The sequence below is a fragment of the Periplaneta americana genome, chromosome 12, assembly GCF_040183065.1.
Source record: "Periplaneta americana isolate PAMFEO1 chromosome 12, P.americana_PAMFEO1_priV1, whole genome shotgun sequence".
In the NCBI taxonomy this organism is placed as follows: Eukaryota; Metazoa; Arthropoda; class Insecta; order Blattodea; family Blattidae; genus Periplaneta; species Periplaneta americana.
Genome location: NC_091128.1, coordinates 48070104 through 48094406, shown reverse-complemented (window position 1 = coordinate 48094406; position 24303 = coordinate 48070104). Strand labels below are relative to the sequence as shown.

The following is a 24303-nucleotide window of genomic DNA, read 5'->3' as shown; positions in this document are numbered from 1 at the left end:
ATGAGGTATTATATTATGTTTTCCTCTTTCTTTCAAACTTTCGGGGCAGATAAGTATTGACTTCAAATAAGAATTTGCCTGATGATCACTTTTCCGTCTTTTAGATTCCTCCATTATGTAGCCGTAGACAGACAAAGTGAAATAACTACTGATAATACACACTACACTAGATAGCTGCGTGGACTATCCTCCAGTATCTATAGCACGCCTACGTCATTCCGACGTACTTTTCCAGCGAGCTGTTAAACGGTTCTCCCGCTCCGAAGGAGCGGCCATGCTCAATGAGCGCCGTTTGTGCAGGCCTGGTATAGAATATTGTTAATAACTTTTTAGTTTTTGATTTTACAAAAGATGTTGTAGATAAACCGTACAATATGGTACCAATGTTCGGAAAGAGTTATTTGTTGAGGAATACAGGGTGTGAGAGTAAACATTATTATTTTTAAATTACACTATTTATTTAAATTTACATATTCGAAATCTCTATTAAATTTTACGATTGAGTGTGTAGAAATTTTACCCATTCACCCGTCTCGTGTCTTTTAACTATTTATTAGACTTGTTTCATGGATTTTAAACTTGAGAGAAATAAGTATGTAATATAATGTTGAGTAGGCCATAAAACTAAACAAAACACTATGACTAATCAAACTTGACAACAGATGCTCAAAATGAGAACCATTCACAGCCAAACAATGTCTCAGTCTATCACGAAAACAGTCTACTGTAAATATGAAATGGAACAGATCAGTCATGTAACTGTGAGGAAGAAAATGGACTATTTTCGGGATATATAGAGACGTTTTTTGACTGTGAATGGTTCTCATTTTGAGCATCTTTTGTGAAGTTTGGTTAGCAATAGTGTTTTGTTTAGATTTATGGTCTACTCAATATGATTTACACACTTACTTGTCTAAAGTTTGAAGTCCATGAAACAAGTTTAATAAATACATTACTTAAAAGTCATAAAATGGGCGAATGTGTAAAGTTTCTACACATTCATATGTAAACTTTAATGGATATTCGGAATATGTAAATTATAATATAGGGTGCCATTTGAAAAAAAAAAGTTTATTGTTATACTCTGTACGCCTGAATTAGTAACTTTTTCGAACACTGATTTCATATTGTACAGTTTATCCCTAACAGCTTCCGTATAAAACATTTCTTTTGTTGTAAAATAAAATTTAATTAGTTATTAGTAGACTTCGTGGAATTGCCACGAGATGCGCAAGGTTTACTGTGCACGCGGTATAGACTGTATGAGAAAGGGGCGTGCGAAGGATGGAGTATGCGTCTGATGTAAACAGTGAGCAGTATACTGCGGTTACAATAAAACCTGTATCCTGCATTCAAGAAGTATAATGAATGATCATTGAAGTAGGAAATGTCTAAACATGTAAATACACAATTATTTTATAGTGAGCTATATTAACTCTTAAAATTTAATGTAAGATACTCACATCATTCTTGAATATGTGCATTGCAGTGAAGAGTTACGTACATTTTGAGCGACTGCAAAGTAACCTCCTCCGAAATGGAAAAATGTACGTTCAACATCACACGATGTAATACGTGCATATTTGAAGAACGGAAAGTCACTACGTTTTAGTACACCAACTTCAGACGTCTTGTCGTGACCTGATGGTAAATCATTATAATACGAAATTGTGAATAGGCAGAATTTTTAGAAATAATGTTTCTCAACTTACATTTTACATTTCCTGAAATTAGTTAATTGTTATTTTGGATAATGGTTTGTGATACTTAATACACTATATTAAGGGCTTCTGAGAGTTGTAGTTTACACGATTCTAACAGGATGATGCTTTTGTACACGATTTTAAAATTAAAATCAATGAACAAATATCTTCCGATAGCTGTTCAGAAGGCAATGATTTTACAGCTGCAACAGCAGAACTGTCTGTGCTATCCAATGCATCAATTACATCCATTATTTTTCCGTAATGTTCTGCATAATAATTAAAAGAATCCAACCACGTTCCCCAATGGGTCAAGACCGGCTGCGGGGGTAAGGGTATTCCAGGAGCAATTGTTTGGAACAGCAACACTCTCATTGTAGTATGATTGAATTCTTGTCTGCACTGAACAAATGTTAACCTTTGACTATTCCAACCACAGTAATGCAAACACAAGTGCTTACATAGGTATACATTAGCTGTAGCTTCTCTATCTATTTGGACCGGTCACAACTCTTAACATGAACTGCTTATACTACGAGACCGGGCGGTCGCTCACCTCCTCTATACTACCGTACATTGGCAACCTGATTGCATGCTGCATGTGGCAATTCAACGAAGTCTAGTTATTAGTAATATTCCATACTTATTGTTCACTCTGTGAATGTGAATTGTCAAGTTCCATAGGGGTTCATATTGGAGAGTTCGCGGATGGAATTGTTTATTTATGGCAGTGGTTCCCAACCTTTTTTAACTGACGACACACTTTACTGAACGCCTACGATATCGCGACACACTGGAGGAATGTATGGCGTAATGTGAAGATGCGTTTAATGGATATCGAGAGGCAAGTGATTGATCTCCAATGTTGCGAAAAGTCCTCACTACATTTACAATCAGATCTCATGTTTAACTGGGGGAGGTGTGACTACATAAATTCTTGTAACAAAGACAGCAGAACAGGTTTAGCGTGGCTAAAATTGGGGGCATGGAAGGGTAATAAAATTGTCAACGAAGAAGGGGAGCGTCTTTGTCCGCTTTGCAGAGAAAAGGACTCCTATAAACATATTTTATTACAGTGTGTCGAATTGGAACATGTACGGAGAAAATATCTACCACCCTAGATGCTAGGTCAGTATAGGAGTCCGCTTGCATGTCTTGACCTCATGGGGAATAGAGAATACGAACAAAAGACTGGATTATTCCTCTTGAAGGCGAGAAAGATTAGAACTTCAGCTGTTGAAGTTTGTGACTCGAACTGAGGAAGGGATAATAGTATCTATTCAACTGTACACTTTTCTGGTCTTTTAGGTTAGGTTATATTACGAGTATATAATGTGTTTTGTTTTGCCATTTTCATTTTAATATGTGTGTTCTTTTAGAGAGTAGTTGGATATAATCAAAGGTGGGGAGGAACCTACAAAGGGGGACTTGTTTTGGATATAAAGCACGTACGGTCAGAAGACCCGTGCATTGGATTTTAGAGGAAATTATGATAATATAAAATCTGTATGTATAATATTACTCAATAAATCCATCTATAGAACTATTTGATTTTAATAATAATAATAATAATAATAATAATAATAATAATAATAATAACCACTACAATCCTTCTGGAGAAAAAGACAATGGAACTCTGTGTAGAATATTTTATAGCGGACGGGGAGATGATTTCTGTTCACTGCACTGGCATTTTGTCGTTTTTAACCTCGTTTTCGTCCAACTAAGACTTTCAAGATGTAAGCTGAATTCAAAGAAAAATTATATTAAAAACATAGCTATGCACATATATTTCGGTTCCATGATTAAAAAAATGCAACATAAAGGCGCCGTAACGCCGTTCCTGCGCGTTCACCCAGAAAAAAAGCACTGATAACTTCTATGTAGTGTCGGACATCCAGCGTTGTAGATCTAGAAGAACCAGCAGAAGTTTGAGTGGCATTAGAAAAAAAAAACAAAGGTAAAAAATTTCAACCTATCTAGGTATGCTGGATGTCCGATAAAAGATTTTCAGTTTAATGTGAAGTGTGTACTTGGTGGGTTGCACAGAGTTTGTCTATACGTGACCTTATTGTGGAAAAAACTGAACTCAGGATTGTTGCAGGTGTTGTTCACGTTTCATTGGTACAGTCTTTCTCAAAATAAAATGTGTCGCAACACACTGCTTGGGAACCCCTGATTTATGGTACAGATGCAAATTACGTACGAGTGTCCTATGCACAGTTATGAGCGGACAGTTACTTACGACAAATTTGTCAAACCTGTTCTAGTAAATTGTACACCAACCTAGATTTAATCTCGGTGCACTCAATTACATTCTGCAATAATGATCCCGTTCAGTTCCTGCAATGAAAAATCAAGAACGAATGCTGCACACAAATTACGCTATATTATATCCAAACTACTTTATAATAAATAGCATAGAAACGCAGTAGATATACATAGCTGTCCAGAATACTAAGTTTTATATTGATTCATTGGCGAACACGAATAGAATGAATTAACAGAGAATTCAATCATGTGTCTTGTCATTCGCTTTCCTGAAATGTTTCTTGCTTGAAAAGTTGCTGCAATAATTCCATCATATCTCATATTGTCATGTACTGCAGTATCTTTGTACACAGGGCGTGCCATTACACTGACGACAGAACGAAATATTCTACGAGAGAGATCGGCGTTCAAATTTCGTTAGTATTTATGGTGCGAAAGACGGATTGAAAAGCTTTTCATGTGATAATCCTGTTTACCATTTCACCATTAAAAGCATCATCATCGTTTCTGTGTCAAGGCCCGCTCCCATTTAGCGGAATCGAATCGCTTCACAATGTATTTAAATCAGCCGTGGCGAAAATGCGACTCACGAGCATATTGTGGCTCGCAATGATAGCTGTGCATTTCCTTTGCTTCCTACCTTCCCCAACCCCCCACCCTCTCAAACATTGGTGTCAAACTCTGTTCCATTTGTATTTATCTCTGACCTGCGAGTAGCGTATCGTCGCAATGTCTCTCTCGAAACCATGTACCTCTACAAAAACTAAAGTTTCAAGTAGGATGGGAGGACGCATTTTTTGCTGCCAATATGATGAGAATAGTAAATGTATGATTTGTTCACAAGTATTACGAGGGAAAGGTTGTATAAAATAAAACGGCATTATAAGTTACTACATGTTACAGAAAAAAACATTAAAAGGTAAAGTGTTGTTACTATCATCATCATCATCATCATCATCATCATCATCATCATCATCATCATCATCATCATCATCATCATCATCATTTTTGTACGTCAATCCTTTTTCAGCAGATGTACGAATAATGCGGTTAGATCTTCAAATTAAAATCACAGATTTACAATATCATGTTAAATGAAAGCTAGATGTAAGGACTTGACAAATGTTGAACTTTCAAATCTTTGCCAAAAAATAAATATCCGAACTTTCCTTCTATCTTGCTTTTTGAAGCCACGTTCGCTACAACTTACGTTTGTGAAAAATTATTTTCAACAATGAAAATATTAAAAACCAAATTTAGATCACGACTGACAGACAAATACCTTCGTGATCAACTACGACTGGCAGTAAGTGACATAATTCCTGATATTGAAACTCTGTCGCAGAGACATTCTGAAGACAATTAATTTTTAGGTTGTGATATTGTGTCCTATGTTTTCTTGTTAATTTCTTTCTTCGTTACACGTACTAAACATTGGTTTGTAGCCTTGTACTGTATAAAATTATAATTAAGTGCTTGACGTAAAGAAAATAAAAATCCGTTAATAAGTGAGACAGTTGCTTCACTTCCCCTTCGGGTTTCCGCCTCCCTTCATAGGTGCTACGCACGTTGCAGGTTCACAGTGGCTCGGCGCACGATCGCATTTTCGCCACGGCTGATTTAAATGGAATCAAATCTAATAGCATCCTTAAACTAGAATATTTATTCCATTGTCGGAACATAATTTCGTTTCGGGTATGATCGTATGTTCTCGTGAAGTCTTCGTGAACAAACAAACGAGTCATATCCATTTTTGGTAGCGTAATTTGTTCAGTGTTGAAATTATAGTTATACAGAAAATTACAATTCAATAATATTTTTTTTTATTTTATTGGGTTATTTTACGACGCTGTATCAACATCTAGGTTATTTAGCGTCTGAATGAAATGAAGGTGATAATGCCGGTGAAATGAGTCCGGGGTCCAGCACCGAAAGTTACCCAGCATTTGCTCGTATTGGGTTGAGGGGAAAACCCCGGAAAAAACCTCAACCAGGTAACTCGCCCCGACCGGGATTCGAATCCGGGCCACCTGGTTTTGCGGCCAGACGCGCTGACCGTTACTCCACAGGTGTGGACAATTCAATAATATGAAAGAAGAAAAATTAATACGTTTTGTTCAGATTCATCCGCTATTGTATGACAAAATATAAAAGTATTGCGTAATAATTATTGATCATTGATTACTGATAATTGATTATTGATAATACTTGAAGCGAAATAGGTAAATTAACGGAAACACCAGGTAAAAATTAAAATCCAAAGCAGCGCGAAATTTTGCTTCCCCTTTAAGAATAAAGTCAAATAAAATGAAAATTCTCATCTGTCCAGTATTTTCTTTTCTTGTTTTGGATATTCTCCTTTTTCCGTCTCTTCACATAACTGTGTTAAAGCCATTATGTGATCCATTTTAATCTGTACACGCTTCGGTTCGATTCGTTTCGATTCCACTAGGGGGGAGCGGGCTTTCACTTCATTCACACCTATAGCACAGTCTAGTATAATATACAGTCACGAAGCTTGAATTGTGAGGGTGCTAGGAACAATAGACTGTGCAGGTACTATTTCGCATTGTCTGTAATGAGACGATATTAGCGATCCTACTGGTTAGCAACTAATCTATGGATGCATATGTACTACGTATTGTGCTTCGTGACTGTATATACTAGACTGTGATTATAGTGCATTACGAGCAAAATCGAAGACAACGAAGTAATTAATAATTTTGGTGTTTCTTCGAAATAGAACCTAGAAACAACAAAATTACACAAAAATTTTATTAGACTTTTTTGTTCAGTAACTTATGATCTATCACCAGTATTTTAAAGCAGTTTATATCGTTCATTCATACAATTTAATATTAGACATCGCAACAAATATAGGAAAAAGTACAACATACCAAATGATATATCTACAGCACTCAACAATACAGATGTTCTTCTACAAGTAATTCAATTCTTTAAAGAAATTTCCTTGTGTAATATGATTTGATTGTAAAATTTATACTGTCCATATACTCTGTTTATTAATTTTTTGTTATTTTATTATTATTATTATTATTATTATTATTATTATTATTACTACTATTATTACTATTATTATTATTATTATTATTATTATTATTATTATTATTATTATTATTATTATTACCTCTAGATACATTGTAATATATTGTGTACCTTGTTTGTAATCATCACTGTTTGTCTTGTATTGTTCTGTATATGAATATTGTGGTCGCAAAAACACCCAGTAGTTATGCGACCTAAAATAAATCTTAAAATATATATATATAGAAAAATACTCTCACGATAAATACGCGCCAGACATCTAGGTTCGGTTCGGTTCGATTCCATTAGATGCGAGTGTAGTTTTCAACAAGCTTACTCGATCCAGAGTTGCGTTCGGGCGCGGGTTCGGTACCCGCTTAGGCTGATTACCTGGTTGGGTATTTTCCAAGGTTTTCTCCAACCATAAGACAAATGTCAGGTAACCTATGGCGAATCCTCGGCCTCATCTCACCAAATATCATGTCACTATAACTAATCTCATCGACGCTAAATAACCTCGAGTGCGTATCAAGAAATCGAGAGTAGCCGACATTGGGTGTGGAAACAAATGTTATATGATGCAAATCTAGTATTTCAGGTAAGGCTGTAAAGCAGATGTGAATAATTTCAAGGGAAAAATTGTTCCAGGGCCGGGTACAGTTCCCGGGTAGCTCAGTTGGCAGAGCGCTTGTACGTTCAACCAGAGGTACCGGGATCAATGCCCGGCCCCGGAACAATTTTTCCCTTGAAATTATTCAAATCTGCTTTACAGGGAGCCTTACCTGAAAGAATAGATTTGCATAATATATACGTCACTGTGTACGTTAACAGAAAACCACAATTCCAAGTCACACAGAGATTGTGTGCACTCGATGTGGGTCTCTGGCGTTTCGTCAGCCCACGCGTGTTGTGTGGATATAAAGGGAAAAATTGAGACAGTGTCGGGTGGAGTTCCCGGGTAGCTCAGTTGGCAGAGCGCTGGTACGTTCAACCAGAGGTCCCGGGATCGATACCCGGCCCCGGAACAATTTTTCCCTTGAAATTATTCAAATGTTATATGATTCTAAAGTTTTTGGAAATGATAGTAGACCGTCATTATTATTTCACTTCGGTCTTCTACGTGTCCATTCCAACATTAGTGGCATCCTTGTTTACAAATCAGGATACTCTGTTATCTTTCTATTGTGGTGGTGTTAGTGTGTGTTGGACGTTCATATTTATTCGAACAGTAAATATTAGACGATTATAAATCTTAAAAATATGAAATTTTAGGAATTAAAAAAAAAAAAAAAGAAAAGAAAAGAAAAAAAATTCACTACACATCATGTTTAGTAGACAGAGATGTACAATCTGAATAATTTTGTCAGTTTATATCGTTTACATTCTGTATATGCAATTTTATACACAATAATTACACGTTTAATTCACTTGCCACTGAATGTTCACAGGTGAGGCCCGTGGGCTCAACCACAACTGAGGACATAGCAGACATCGACAGCACTAAAGTTTCTCTGGACTTACCAGGGGAGCTGTTTGGTTCCTCTTTCACACTCATCACACGAATATCGAGAATAATCAGCGATGTAATCCTGGTGAGTTTATAAAGCTAAGGTAGAAAGCAATAATATCGTTGCATATATTGTGTTTTCCTGAAGTCCACATGATGAAGGATATTCCTATAACGCAGGCCTGCAGAACTGTAGCTCCTGAGAGCACTGCTATACTCCCCTTTCTTACTCCATCCACCTTTTCTACCAACGCGGTCATGACGTTCTAGTTACGCTCGGCTGCATTAACATTCATTCGCGGCGGCAGGTAGACAATACGCTATCAAGAATTACAAATGAACAGATAATAAAATCCTTAGGAACATACCTTTAGAAAGTAAGAGAAAAATGAATGAGGGAAATAAATAAATTAAAAGACATGTAAAATAAATTTTAAAATGTATGTGTGCATATAATGTAAGAAGGTCTACCTATGTGTATCGTCCTATTACTAGTAAAGCTGATTAAATCCATTTTTTGTGTAAGATAAGTTAAGTACAGTCCCCGACATGTCTTTCCGTGCTCTGTATTCTACTAAAATGAAATAAGTCCGGAATGTTGCTTGCAGGCAACAAACGAATTACTTTATTTGAAGAATTTATTATGATTTTTCGTGCATTTATAAAATTTTAATTCCTGTTTTTACAGAACTCGTATTATTGGTCTTAACTGGTTTTATTAATAATAGGACGATAAATAAATTATACGTTGTATGACCGGATGTCAATGCTGTCATTCAACATTGTAACGCACTCCAGCTAAATAAATAAATAAATAAATAAATAAATAAATAAATAAATAAATAAATAAATAAATAAATAAATAAATAAGTAGGCCTAAGTAAGTAAATAAGTACCCAAGTAAATAAGTAAACAAACAAATAAATAATACGCGTACTGCAGTTTAAAGAGAACTGGAACATGGCAAAATCTAAACCCGTGAAGGAATATTACTTCCAAAGGAAATAGTAATATGATTATTTTGTTGTTGAAGACGAAAGAATTTCTTGTTTACTGTGTCCCATCCAATTTATTTCCACTCGTCATTTCAATATTAAACTACATTTCAACTAAGTCCATATTGAGAATTATGGAATGCACAAACTTTCGGGTAAGTTCATTATTACGAACTGTATATTGATTATTTATTTATATATTGTAAAATTAAGGACGTCACTCTTTGTGTTCATTTTGAATTGTAATTAATAGTGACTTTCAAGGTTCATTACTTAAATGTTATGAATTTATGTTTCCGTAGGTGATGATAGGAGGAAAGTTTTCGAAAATCTAAAACAGGCTAGGTGCAAAGAAATCTCAAAGAAACTACCGACAGGAAATCTAGCATAATTGTAAAACTTGAAACGAGATAACGCATTATAAAAACAAAGAATTTATTACAATCCTTTTTGAAAATTACATGCCACCACTGATGGACCTTTGACGACAAGAGGAGCTAAATAACTCTACGCGGAAGTCGATCATCCCCAATAGAAGTGGAGTGAGGCTGACGTCATATTCCCCCTTCTTACGATTTCTGCAGGCCTGCTGTAACGGAAGGAGTCCGATTACATGATTTCAATATATCGCAACCGCATATGAACGGCTTATAGACATACCGTATTTGCTCGCGTAATTTGCGCCTCCGCGTATTTTGCGCACCCTAATTTTTAAAGGATTATTTTGAACTTTATTTTTGCTCCGTGTATTTTGCGCACACATTTTACGTACATATTTTTTCAGTGTAGTAGGGATTACGTACATATTTTTTTCAGTGTAGTAGGGATTTTCCTTCGTAGGTCATTCACCAGCAACTGAAGTACCTGCTTCAGAAAGAAACCCCAAAGTCCCGCTACTTTAACAATGCTTGTCCTTGGTAGAGACAAGTTACCGGTATAGAAAATTAGCCCTACCGTAAATACTTACCTATACATATACTAATTGAGATAAACTCAGAACAGGACCTCTTATTTGAAAAATCCGCATATTTTACGCACCCCAATTTTTCAGTGGCCAAAGTTAATTAAAAAGTGCGCAAATTAAGCAAGTAAATACGGTAATTTGAGAAAGACTCTGGTTGTGCTATTACAATGCTGAAAATATGAGGGTGTCCAAGTTTGAAATTACAATTTGTTATCTGACAAATTAAATTGTCTTTAAATTTTTATTTTTTGACGCGTTATGAACTAATGACTGGGCGAGATGGCGGTGATAATTCCAGCGAAATGAGTCCAGGGTCCTGCGCCGAAAGTTAACCAGTATTTACTCTTAATGGATTGAGGCAAAATCGCGGAAAGAACCTCAATCAGGTAACTTGTCCTAACCAGGGTTTGAACCTGGGCGCGCTCGTTTCACTGTCAGACATATTAGAATAGAATATAACAGAATAGTTCAACCTATGTACTTAAAGTATTTTCAATAACATAAATACTCCGAATACAATCCTCTTCGAAAGACTAGTCACCAACACTTCCTCTTGTTTGAACCGTACTGTAACGTGCTACTTCGCCTGCAGGTCAATCTGTGCAACTGTGCGAGTTCGCATCGTTCTCCGATAGATCGCGTAAGTGATGTCTTCACACTACAGTGGCTCTATATACAGTCACTGTACTTCACACATTGTTGAATTCCAACTGAGGAATGCGGCTGCTCTGAAGGGATAGAAATTCTTTGCTTTTTCCACGGGTCCGTATGTGTTTGTACAACGTGGGATTTATTTTTGAGCGGAGAAAATGTTCCAAGCTCTATAGCACGGTTCATATGAGAGTATAATTTTAATCCGTTCTCAGCATTCAGCAAAATAATAAATAAATAAATAAATAAATAAATAAATAAATAAATAAATAAATAAATAAATAAATAAATACTGTAAATAAATAAATTTATAGTTGTCTGTCCAAGGCAGGTCTTTCACTGCAAAACCCGTATTCTCCAATCTTTCCTATTTTCTGCCTTCTTCTTTGTTTCCTCATATGATTCATATATCTTAATGTTGTCTATTATCTGATATCTTCTTCTTCCCCGAACTCTTCTCCCGTTCACCATTACTTCCAGTGCATCCTTCAGTAGGCAGTTTCTTTTCAGCCAGTGACCCTACCAATTATTCCTTTTTTCCTTCGTCATCAGTTTCTGCACCATTCCCTTTTCACCCCCTCTTTCCAACACAGCTTATTTTCTTATTCTGTCTGTCCATTTCACACCCTCCATTCTTCTCCATATCCACATTTCAAATGCTTCTATTCGTTTCTCTTCATTTCGTCGTAATGTCCATATTTCTGTCCAATATAATGTCACACTCCAAACAAAGCACTTCACTAGTCCCTTCCTTAGTTATTTTTCCAGATGTCTGTAGAAAATGCTCCTATTTCTATTAAAAACTTCCTTTGCGATTGCTATCCTACTTTTGAATTCTTGGCAGCAGCTCATGTCAAACCCTAAGTATTTGAAGCTGTCCACTTACTCTATCGCCTCATTTAGAATTCGTACGTTTTCCTTCTTTATTTTTCTTCCGATATCCATGGTCTTCATCTTGCTTACTGCTCACAGCTGTCATTTAGTTCCAGCAGCATATCTCTCATAAGTTATACTACGTTTTCATGGAGTATTCAGATCAATCTGAATACACTTACCGTATTGAAATCTTCATGAAAACGGAGAATTCTCTGCCTCATATCGCCAAATCCCATCTCACGATCAGTGAGGTATGGCAGAACGTCATCTTAAGTACCTGTGATATATGGATTTGATGGATTAAATAAATAGGTAGTGGATAATAGAGCCTTTTAAGCGGACAATACAGTTACTACGTTTTCATGGAGTATTCAGATGATCTGAATACACTTACCGTATTGAAATCTTCATGAAAACGGGGATTCAATTGGATCTGAGTCTCAAGGTCGATACATCTAAAAAGTGGGATCGGATCGTATTCAGTTCGAATTGAGTTCAATGAAAAGGGGTATTGTATTCAATTCGATCTCAATACACTAAGCGCGTGATCGATCGTCATTTGTTTGATGTGTCAGCTGTTTTACCAACAGTGAGAACAATATATTGTTGAAAAAGAGTGTTGTAAAACATAATATTTCGTGTTTTTCTAAAAGTCAATATTACCATTATTCATTAACAGCCAGAATATTAAGTTTTCATGCAGCACATTTGGAAAACGCAACAATTTATAGCTAATGCCTACAGAGTGACCAACACGCTAATATGTCGATGACATGTTAACCAACATAATTACTTTCGAAACTTCAGCTTCCGTACTCAGGTCGTTTTCAATACGTATCGAAAACTGCATGAAAACGGGGATCGTATTCAGATCGAATTGAATACTCCATGAAAACGTAGTAATAGTCGCATCGCTCTATTTCCGGCAGCCAATCGCTTTACAGGACGGCTACATTTAAACGTGTGCGTCTTGTGATTCGCTCCTGATAACGTTATGCATTTCCTAAGACTCGATAAATACTTAATATAATCGCCCGCCATTTTGGCTCTTTCGTTGGCGTTCGCAGAAAGCACTTTGCCGCTCAATTATTTGCTGAATTAAAGTGCGTTTGATTTATTATCATAGTAGCTACGACATGATAATGTTTAACGGTGTGGTAAATAGATTCCTCGTCTGGTAGCTCGGCAACGAAATAACAAAAATGGCGAACGATACTACCTACCTAGATTTTATGGAGAATTCACTCTTCCTAAGGCTTAAGCAAAGAGGAGGAGTCACGCCGGGAATAACAGCGTCGCGACTTTTTTTTTTTATAGTATCGTGTCTTCTATTAACAACGTAATATTATCAGCAAATCTTAGGCACCTTATTCTCCTTCCTCCTACTATCACCTCTCCCATGTTCTGAAAACAGTTCACTAAATCCTCCAAGTAGGTGTTGGAAAGGGTAGGTGATAAAGGACATTCTTGTGCTCAACTCAGATATGTAATAATTAAACGGAAAGCGAGGCGAATATCTTGTCAACACAGTGTATGGCCGAAAACTTTCGGCTCGGAGCATGCGCAGTGTGACATTCTTCGATTTTGAAAAAACTCGAATCGCTCAATTATTACGTTCCTCATTGTACAGTTTTTAGGACGGCTAAGGTGACAAACTAGTCGTCGGTCGTTCGATACGCAACGGTAAAAACACAATGTTGACCTGCGTGCACACCACTCGTGTGTTCGAATCCAATCTACGATACGACATAGGTTGTCGGTAGTCAACAGCCGTCTTTGTACAGGGACATCACTTTATTTTTACCAACATTTTTAACATTAACCTGGCTATACTCGGAAACACTGTTGCCCCCTTCCATTACAGGAGTTTGATGTTACTAATGCAATATGTAAACAAATCATTTTACTAGGCATAGGAGGAGAGAAAAGTAGTGTATCCATTTATGTTGTAGGGAAATACGATATTACGATTTTCAGTTTGATCATCACTTTTACGGAATTTATCAAAATACAGTAGAGTAGTAACATTTTTTTTTTCAAAAACTCAACTTTTCAGGCGGCTATGTTCGTTATGTAATGTCTACTTTATTTAGCATATTAATTGTTGGTGTTAACATACAATATAGAGAGTGCATTTAAATTTAGGGGGTCATAAGTAAAGGTCTGTAAGTGCACTTAAGTTACTTTTGAGAAAATGGGGTCTATATATTTAAGCTTTCATAAAATCGGTGAAATTTTTATTTAAATTTTAATGTGTGATGCGATTAAAATATCCCTTTTCCACTAAAATTTTAGATACTTTTGCTTACACTGGATGCACTTAACTCATGTTATTACAAATGTCACTAGCATTCCTTTGCTTCTAGCCACCTCAATTCAAAAAAGCTAATCTGAATTTTTAAACAAGTTGCTGAAAATGGTTGCCGTTCATTACAATGCAGGCTTCAATTCAGTACGCATATTATTAAAAACATTTTAAAGCATATACTCTGAAATTGAATTTATCGTTTCTTGAATATAATTTTTAGTACGATATTATTAATATAGGTTCTTTCTTCTATAGAAAACGCAATCATATTTATGAAACACATTATACACTGCAGTGTTTACTTCACTGCTTGAAGACTTCGAATGCAACAGCGGCCGTAAGTTTGTGTGTCTGACGGGAGCAAGGACATTAGTGAAGGGGTGAGAGTCAAGTACATTCAGAAATGCAGGTACAATAAAAATGCAAGTAAAAATAAAATGATGTCCCTGTATAAGAACTCAGGCAGTACAGTGCGGAGCAGATCATCCTGCCTGAGGTTTTTCCGTGGTTTTCCTAAGACGCTAAGACAAATGTCGGTATGAGCCCTAAAAGAAATGGGCCACGGACCTGCACTCATATCCACATGAAAATGTGATCGCCAACAAAACTATTAACGACGAACTAAATGACAAATTTTTTGTGAATACTGCAGTTCCTTAACATTATGCACAGAAATTTCCTTTCCATTGTATGATAAAAAAATTCTGCTTCCCTCTACCTTGGACACCTAGTTTCAGTGGGCAATGTTTTTTATTAAACCACACATGTCCAAATTAGAAAAGTTTCACTGTAATTCTATTCGTTGAAAATTACTTCAAAGAAGAAACACATTTACTATTTGGTTGCATTACAACATTATATATACAGGGTGTTTCCGAGGTGGTATTACAAACTTTCAGGGATGATGGCGAATGGATCATGTATCAATTTGAGATAAGGAACCCTGGTCCGGAAATGACCGAGTCGAAAGTTACAAGCAAAAATAGTTGTGTGGAAATGAAATAATTTTATTCCTCTGTACATCTTATTTATGTGTATTTATTTGTACATCTTACACATACTGCATTCATCTGACGTTGTTTACGTTGTCTACTTACAGTATTCCATTCAGTGCGCTGTCTGAGGGATGGGGACAGGAAACTACACTAAAGCAATGCAGATAGCGTAATGTGTAACGCACATGGTCGGTCCTGATATGCACGTCTGTAGACAGCAGTGTATGTGTACAAGTTGCAGTGTCCAGTCGATCAGTCCTAGTGAAATGGAGGAGTACACGAGAGCGGAATAAGCAGACCTGATTTTCGAATACGGATGAGCCAATGGGAACAGTAGACAAACTCACAGATTGTATCGGCGCAAGTACCCACGTAGGAGACATCCGGCCCATACCATCTTTCCACGACTGTTCCTAAGGTTAAAGGAAGAAGGGCACGTGGTGCTAAATTACAATTCCATTTCCATACAACTATTTTTGCTTATAACTTTCGACTCAGTCAATTCCGGACCATGGTTCCTGATATCAAATTGATACATGAGCCCTTCGCCATCATCCCTGAAAATTTGTAACACCACCTCGGAAACACCCTATATATACGAGTAGTACAGTACTAAAGTGCATTTTCCAAGCTGTGTAATTCTACATACAGTACAATAATGAAGAACTAATATTATGAACAAAACTGTGAACTCTACATACAATAGGCCTACAGAATTTCACTTCACCTAGCTTTCTTGATTGTAGTGTGCGTTAACGCGTACTATTAATGAACTAAATTAATGTTAATCATTTTGTACCCAAATTTTTAAACAGGGAATGTCGAATGTGGAGGTAGTCTAACATTCTAAAAATACTTCTATGTCGTGGATAGTGGAATTCAATAAGTGTAAAAATGATACCTTAAATATGTAAAAATATAATTGTATTCATAAATTGGACCTGAAAAAGTGTAAGTTAAAAAAATACTCATTAAATAATGAAAGCAAGATCTACTGTCATAATTTTCTACTTTTCAGAACACGGCAGCGAGAACACAAAGACTGGTGGAAGCTGTAAAGCCTACGTTTGGACGGGTGCTAGGAATCAACACACACAGAAGAAAACCTCCGACAACCTACGGCAGCAATTCTCGCGGCAGCAGTAGCAGTAGCAGCAGCAGTAGCAGTAGCACTAGCAGCAGCAGCAGCAGCAGCGGCGGCGTCGGTAGTAGTAGCAGCAGCAGTAGCAGTAGTAGCAGTTCGCGGAACACCAGGAGTCGTATCCAAAAAGTAGATAAAGGCAACGAGCTCGCAGAGTCACTCAACTATCTGGATTTGGGAAGCTAACAGGAAAAAAATGGTTCCATAGTCGCCATTAGTGGGAAGCGTTTGGATAGTTCCTTACTTTGAAACTTTTGTAAAACTATTTCAACATCGCTTGGTTTACGATAGGTGTTTCAATATCTGTGATTTGCCATTTGTATCTCTTGGCCATGTGTTTACGACTGAGGAAGTTGAAGAAAACGATCGAATACCATATTTGTCATTACATCTAAGATATTCGGGTTCAAACTCACCCGAGGTCACTAAATGTTTGAGAGATTATACAGAATGTTAAAAACGTATCCAATATTTTAGCAGGTGCTAGTATGCATCAGAACAAGAAATGAATATCTAATAGCCTAAACATGGGTCCTACAACACAGACTTTCTGAGATCTGAACACTTGTTCATAGGAGATGCTCAATCTGAAGTTCATTCATTGCAATGCATTCCTCTGCCCTTTGGCATAAAGAATTACACACTCTTTGAAATTGACCTGGTTCCTTAATGTGTCCCCATAATCAGAAGTCTAGGGGATTTAGGTTTGGGGAACGAGCAGGCCAAGTTGTAGGGCTTCCCCGACCAATGCAGTGGTCCTGAATTGTCAACGTCAGGTGTTCACACACATTGCTGAGAAAATGTGCTGGTGCGCCATCGTGCATGAACCACATCTGTAGTCCTGCTGACACGGCACATTCTCCAGCAAGGCAGGCAATACGTTAATAAGAAAGTCCTGAAAGTCTCTGTGGTAGCACGTAAGACCCTATTAATCTATCACCAAGAACGGCTGCCAATACGTTGATTGAGAATCGGTGCTGATGCCTTGTTTCTTCAACTTCATGGGGATTTTCATGATTACGAAAATTCACAACACCATCTCTGCTGAACCCCGCTCATATCCGCAACCAGACTTTTTTTTCAGTATTCCTTGCGACGTATCATTATTCCATGCCAGGGGTGTCAACTACGGTATGATTTTCTGGTAGTCTGCTGTATTGTAGGGCAGAGAAATACATTGCCCTTAATGGACGTCATATTGATGACCTCCTATGAACAAGCGTTCAGATCTCAGAAAGTAGGCTATGTGTTGTAGGACCCATATTTATTAGACATTATTTTCTTATTTTGATGCATACTATTATATCCTAAAATTAGGACAATTTTTAACAATCCCGCATAAACCCTTAACAAATTCCTTTGGAAGAGAAATAAGGCTAACAGTAAGACGAAAAATGTCCGAAAATAGTAGGGATAACGGCAAAAATTTCATGAAATTTCTCACGCCATTCCAAAATCTAACGTTGATAGTCATCACTCTATCAAAGCTGGTGTTGAATTTGTCTTTCATCCGAAACTACCATAGAAATGGAATTGAATGCTGACAGAATGGCAGAGACTAGAAATCTTAGTTGACCATATCTGGAGGTGTTAAGCATACCCATAGCACGTTAGTATCGAAAGTGAATACAAATCAATCTGTCCTATATTGAATGCTCATTAAATAACTTGGGCAATTCATTTTCTGTTCCTTACATCGACTGAATGTGTGCTCTGTGCGATTCAATTAGTTGTGAACATGTTTATAGAATCAGAGGTAAGTTCTAGAGACTTCACCTTTCACCGTAATATTTAAAAATATGAAGTCACACTACAGTAAAAGAGGTTTGATATGACCTCCAACGTTGCTGTTCTCTGCGAATTGACAAGTTGTATCTTAATTCTGATTGTGTAGGTATATTGTTATACATTAGCAACATTAATACTATTTGGAGACATCAGCTTTGTAATACAGTAATTGCAGTATATTCTGTTGTAAAATTACATGTATAAGTTTGTACATAGCCTAATTCAGTGACTTCATTTGTATGTTTTGTGTATTTTTATAAGTTTTTAGTTTCCCATATATACAAATGACAATCATTCTCATAAAATTTATACCATAACAAATTCTTTTTAATAATACTAAACAGAACCAGAATATACGTTTCGAGTTCTTATTTAAATTTTATTTCAAAACAACGAGACGTAAGAAAATAGTACTAAAAATTGTATATCAATAGTAATTATAAATGCATGAATATATTTTTAAAAAGGATACACATATTAAAATACGAGTAGAGTGTTATTTATTGTCAAATATTGTTTTGTATAGGTAGTTTTAATTACCGGTACTATTAAATTTATATTTTGTGATTTCTAGTAATTGAATTTCATAAAACAATATTCGTGTTAAAGGAATGTGAAATATTTTCATATAGGACTAGTTTATTTTTACTTTATATAGTAACTTCCAACAAGTCGTCAATTTCTTTTCTATCTATTGCTTATTTTAATTCGATTATACAGAAAATGAACTCTGTGCCATATTCGAGGGATGTTAGAAACGTTCATAGCCTGACATAGAAATTAAACTAGGATTATTCTGAAACACTCTTTACTTTTAAAAATATTCCCCCCTGAGATTCATACCGTTGTTCCATCGGTGCTGTAATGCTGATATATCCTCCTTGTACATAGATTCCTCGAGATCTGCAGAAAAACCTTCTACTGCTGCGATATCTTCTTCATTTGACAAAAATTTCTTCCAAGTCAAATGAGTTTTGAGCTTTGGGAAAAGAAACAAATCTGAGAGTACGAAACCTGATGAGTGGGGGGAGGATACGGCAAGAATTCGAACCGTAGTTCGCGTAGTTTAGCAGCCGCGATTGCCGTGATAAAACACTTTCTTCTTGGCCATACGTACCCAGCCTTTTCTCGGGAATTTTTCCTTTCAATTGCTGCAGGAGATTTGAATAATGTTCTCCGGTCATTGTTCTTCCCTTTGCTAGATCATCCAACATGATTATTCCCTCAGTATCCCAAAAGACGGACGCCATGACTTTACCAGACGATTGAAAGGGTTTGCTTTCTTTGGAGGCGGAGAATCACTGTGCTTCTATTATTTCGACATCTGTTTTGTCTCTGGTATGAGTAGTGGATCCAGGTTTCATCAGTGGTCACAAACCGCCTAAAAATCGGGAGAATTTTTCTCCCATGAGTCAGACAATCCCTCGAAATTTGACATCGGACGTTCTTTTGTTCCGGTATTAATAAACGTGGAACCCACATTGCGGTGACCCTGGACATGCCCAAGACATTGACCAAGATGTGGTGTACCCGTTCAGTTGAGATACGCTCAACCTCGCTAATTTTCCGCGCTCTCAGTCGACGGTCATTCAACACCATACCTTCGGTTTATTCTACGATATCTTAACTGTTTCTCGATGTCCACTGCAGGGGTCGTCTTCTACACTCTAATAGTGCCGTCCTTTTTGTATTGGTACAGTCGAAAACGCTGAAACGGATTTCCCCAGTGTAGCATCCATATCTATTAATTAATATCTATTAAACTCGTTCTTTTTTTTTTTTTACAAAATATTTCATGACAGAAGGAAGCTCGATATTTTCCATTTTTGCCAATCCGTTTGACGCACTAACTTCAAAATTAAACTACATAAAATCTATTCAACACAAAATAACGGCTTTTCGTGCTTCAAATAATGTAAAAATGCCGTTAAAATGGCGGCACTGTTGATACGTTTTCAATGTAAACTCTGTGTCAGGCCACAAACTTTTCAAACGTATCTCGTACATCGTATGTAAATGAGAATAATTTCTTACATACTTCAAGTTTAGGAAGGGAAATTGTAAACTTAATACTGACGGGGGCTTTAATAGTCACAGATAAGAATATTTAAATATAAGCATTATTTTACGCTTTTCAAAACTCCTACATTAATGCATTACAGTTACTTTAATGTTGAAATACTGTCAACTTATTCCATCCTACATTGTTCTTGCCACTTGCACCAACATTTAAATAATAAAATATATTGTCACAGGTCCATTTCCGATACATTAATGTAGTGTTAGTATAAACACATTTCCAAAGTTACATATTTTCAAGCCTGTAAAGTTTGGGTGATTTGTGTTACCAGTGAGCCTTGAATATGTGAAATCTGATTTGGTATATATGATGTACATACATATATTCAGCACAACTACCAATATTGAACTATATTAGTTGGAAACTATTCTTTATATATTGCCATACATAGGTAATGAATTTGCTCAAGTGTACTGTAAGTTTTGTATCAAGTAAGTGTGTGTGATGAAATAAAATAATACCGGAAAGTTACTTTAATATATTATTTCTCATTTTTCTTGCAGTAAGAAAACATACATATTCCGAAGTGATATAGTGTTACAAGTTGTGTAATCAAGTTGTATAAGAAAACATAACTGCTGATTAAAACAATTGTTATACAGGGTTAACCCGCCTTTAAGTTCAGGGGTTAATCTTTGAAATACTTCAAACAAAAAAGATTAATACAATTTTGCTTGTTTTTTATTCTTTTTCAACATAAATTTTTGTTTATATGAAACATGTCAGAGCGTGTTTCGAAAAGCCATTGATTTAATTCGCAATAAGCTCAGTCAATTTAAGAGAGCAGTGTATTATGATCATAAATGATTCAAAGATTTTCAAATTTGACCTTTAAATGTGGAGAAATTTGATCCGAACAAATGAGCCGTTGAGAGCAGAAGTGGTGTAAGTCAAAAATGGGTGATGAGTGTTAAAGTAAACAGTCTGTAAAATGCAGCGAAAAAAAGCAATTAATATTCAAATTATTTAAACTATTAGTAGTCAGTGGATAGCATTAAGGACATACTAATTGCTACGTTGCGCTGTATTGTATAGAATTTTTACTTTAAATATCATTACCCAATATTGACTTACACCACTTCTGCTCTAAACGGCTCAAATGTAACTTTTCGCTCTGGAGACGAATTTTACAATGTAGTGCACTCTGACTTTTCCAATTCACTGTGGACTAAAGCAAGGAGATGCACTATCACCTTTACGTTTTGACTTCGCTCTAGAATATGCCATTAGGGAAGTCGAGGATAACAGAGAGGGTTTGGAATTGAACGGGTTACATCAGCTGCTTGTCTATGCGGATGATGTGAATATGTTAGGAGAAAATCCACAAACTATTACGGAAAACATGAGAATTTTACTTGAAGCAAGTAAAGGGACAGATTTGGAAGTAAATTCAGAAAATACAAAGTATATGATTATGTCTCATGACCAGAATATTGTACTAAATGGAAATATAAATATTTCAAATTTATCCTTTGAAAAATTCAAATAGCTTGGAGCAACAGTAACAAATAAAAATGACACTCGAGAGGAAATTAAATGCAGAATATATATATATATATATATATATATATATATATATATATATATATATATATATATATATATATGAGAATTGCCTGTCTATTATGCCTTATAATAGTTTGTAAAATTTGTCCGACTCTTCTTTCCGACCTTCATTTGATGCTGAACTCAGAGTAGCCAGGAAATGTATGTTTATTCTGTGAGTCCAACTTATTTTCCCCACGTGTAATAAAGCTGTGTACTGGATTTTGAATTAAATTTAATTTAAGATATCATGCTCACTACTTAAATAATTGACTGAAGCAGGCAACTTAGAACTGAAAAAACATTCAGTCACTTTGCCATAATACTGGGCGCGCTACATAATTGTCTCAATGTACCAGTTATATGAGTTAATTCTATTTTGTTATTTATCACTAGAGACGAGAATTTCATGCACTATTAAATACCATGCCCTATCAAACTATGAAATGTGTACTATCAAGCGAAAAATACATTAAAATATGCACTTTCATTTTTATTCCAAATTTCTTATTTCACTTCACTTTTTGGCACAGTTAACAATCTAGCAACATTTCTAAATTGGTTTCTGTGAGGTTCCTGCACTTTTCAGTTAACATGTCTTTGTAGGCAGAGAATGACCTCTGTATCACAAGAAGTTACGGGTTTAAACTTGAATGAACATATTTGTGACAGTGTCAGGTCAAATTCTTCATTCAAGTTTTCACCACAAATAACCTCCTTCACTGAACAAAAGAATCCACAGTCCGGGTTCGCATTTATGACCCTGTCCAATTTGTTTTTCGCCGCTACATTCACTTTCCCACGAACATAACTGAGGGATCTATGGAATTCTTTGCAGATTTTTTTTTTTTTTTTGCAATATGTGAAACAGATGCGACATGCTGGTTGACTTGAAATTGTTTGGTACATTTTATCTGAAATTATAATAGACCTTACGGTTACATAGATACGATTTAAAAACGGACATCGTAAGTTAATTAATTATTTTAAAGAAGTTTTGTAATTTTTTTACAAAGAACAACTGCCATAAAAATATTCGGAAACAAAATAGCAGTGCTTATCTCTTTACTGAAACAACCGCAGAATACGAAATCCCCATCTGCTTTAATAAAATCCTTTCCTTTAATCCACTGTGCAAAGAGTACACTTTTGGAACCTTTAATTGGAAGCATATTACAACCACATTAACATACAAAAACGGAATAAACAAACACATTAACCACTTATGAGGTCCACACACTGCAAAGATAATATAGCGAATTCATTTTTTTTATTTTGTTGGGTTATTTTACGACGCTGTATCAACATCTCAGGTTATTTAGCGTCTGAATGAAATGAAGGTGATAATGCCGGTGAAATGAGTCCGGGGTCCAGCACCGAAAGTTACCCAGCATTTACTCGTCAATTTAGTGAATGATTCCATTTTAGAAGAATCTAAATTGCTACTAATACTGGAAAAGGGAGAGAATTTACAACATCTCTGAAAGAGGGTGCTTTTGACCTAAATAATTTGTCGGCAGTTTCCTTGAATCCTCTATATTTCCTCTCTACTATTGTCAAAGTATTCAACGTAATAATTTCATTTATAACACGCAGTCTGTAGAGGATCGTCGGTAAAGTGTTTTAAAATTGAACTTCCGTCCAGGAAAAGGTCCTCTAACACCTTATTTTAAAAATCTTAACATTTCATTTCATTTTTCTGTTATTTAATTTTTTTTTCCTTCTTCAATCCTGATTCCTGAAGTTAAAATAAGGGAGAAACTGAGATGTCCACTCAAAAAAATTCAAACATGCATTTAAACTGAATATAATGTACATTATATGCATTATTAAGTTAAAAATTGCTTAAATATACAGTATATATGTTTTATCCCCAAAAAGGCCAAAACATGCAATATGCATGGAAAAAGTACACATATTTGGAACCGGAATATAATGACTAAGTTTGACCTATGTTCCTATGAAAGCATGCATTTGCATGAAATTCTCGTCTCTATTTATTATGTACAAATAATGAGACATAGGCCTATGCAATAATACGTTTCTCTATCGGTACTGAATTTTACAGACACGGAAATAAAACTTGGGCCGAGTCTTGGTAGCAGTTTTCCTCTATGCAGGCAACAAGCTTAGCAAGACTGTCCACAAGTAGCACGCATTTAGGCGCCCTTGTTTACTGCACATGCGCAATGCACTGTAGGTGGAACTTAGTAAAATTAGGTGGTCGAAATTTTGTTTCTGGGTCTCTACATATTACGGTAAATTACAAGTCATAAAAATCCGTTTATATTTTTTTCATTGCAATACTAATTTAAGTCCCTCTATTATCTCAAATTTCAAATTCAAATTTCAAATTTATTTACAATTTACACACGAATTGAATACATATGAATATATACCCGAAATGAGCATACGAGTATGCTCGTGCTCGGGT

General features: G+C 35.9%; 1 protein-coding gene across 2 annotated transcripts in view; it reads left to right on the top strand.

Moving 5' to 3' along the window:
- The window catches only part of LOC138710390 (uncharacterized), a 228221-nt gene extending 207410 nt beyond the window's left edge, over positions 1-20811 (top strand). For both annotated transcript variants that reach the window (XM_069841275.1, XM_069841274.1), the window contains exons 5-6: positions 8468-8611; positions 16334-20811. In XM_069841275.1, the coding sequence (XP_069697376.1) occupies positions 8468-8611; positions 16334-16642 (453 nt within the window). In that variant the 3' untranslated portion in view covers positions 16643-20811. The remainder of the gene's footprint in view (positions 1-8467; positions 8612-16333) is intronic.
- The last annotated feature ends 3492 nt before the right edge of the window (positions 20812-24303 follow it).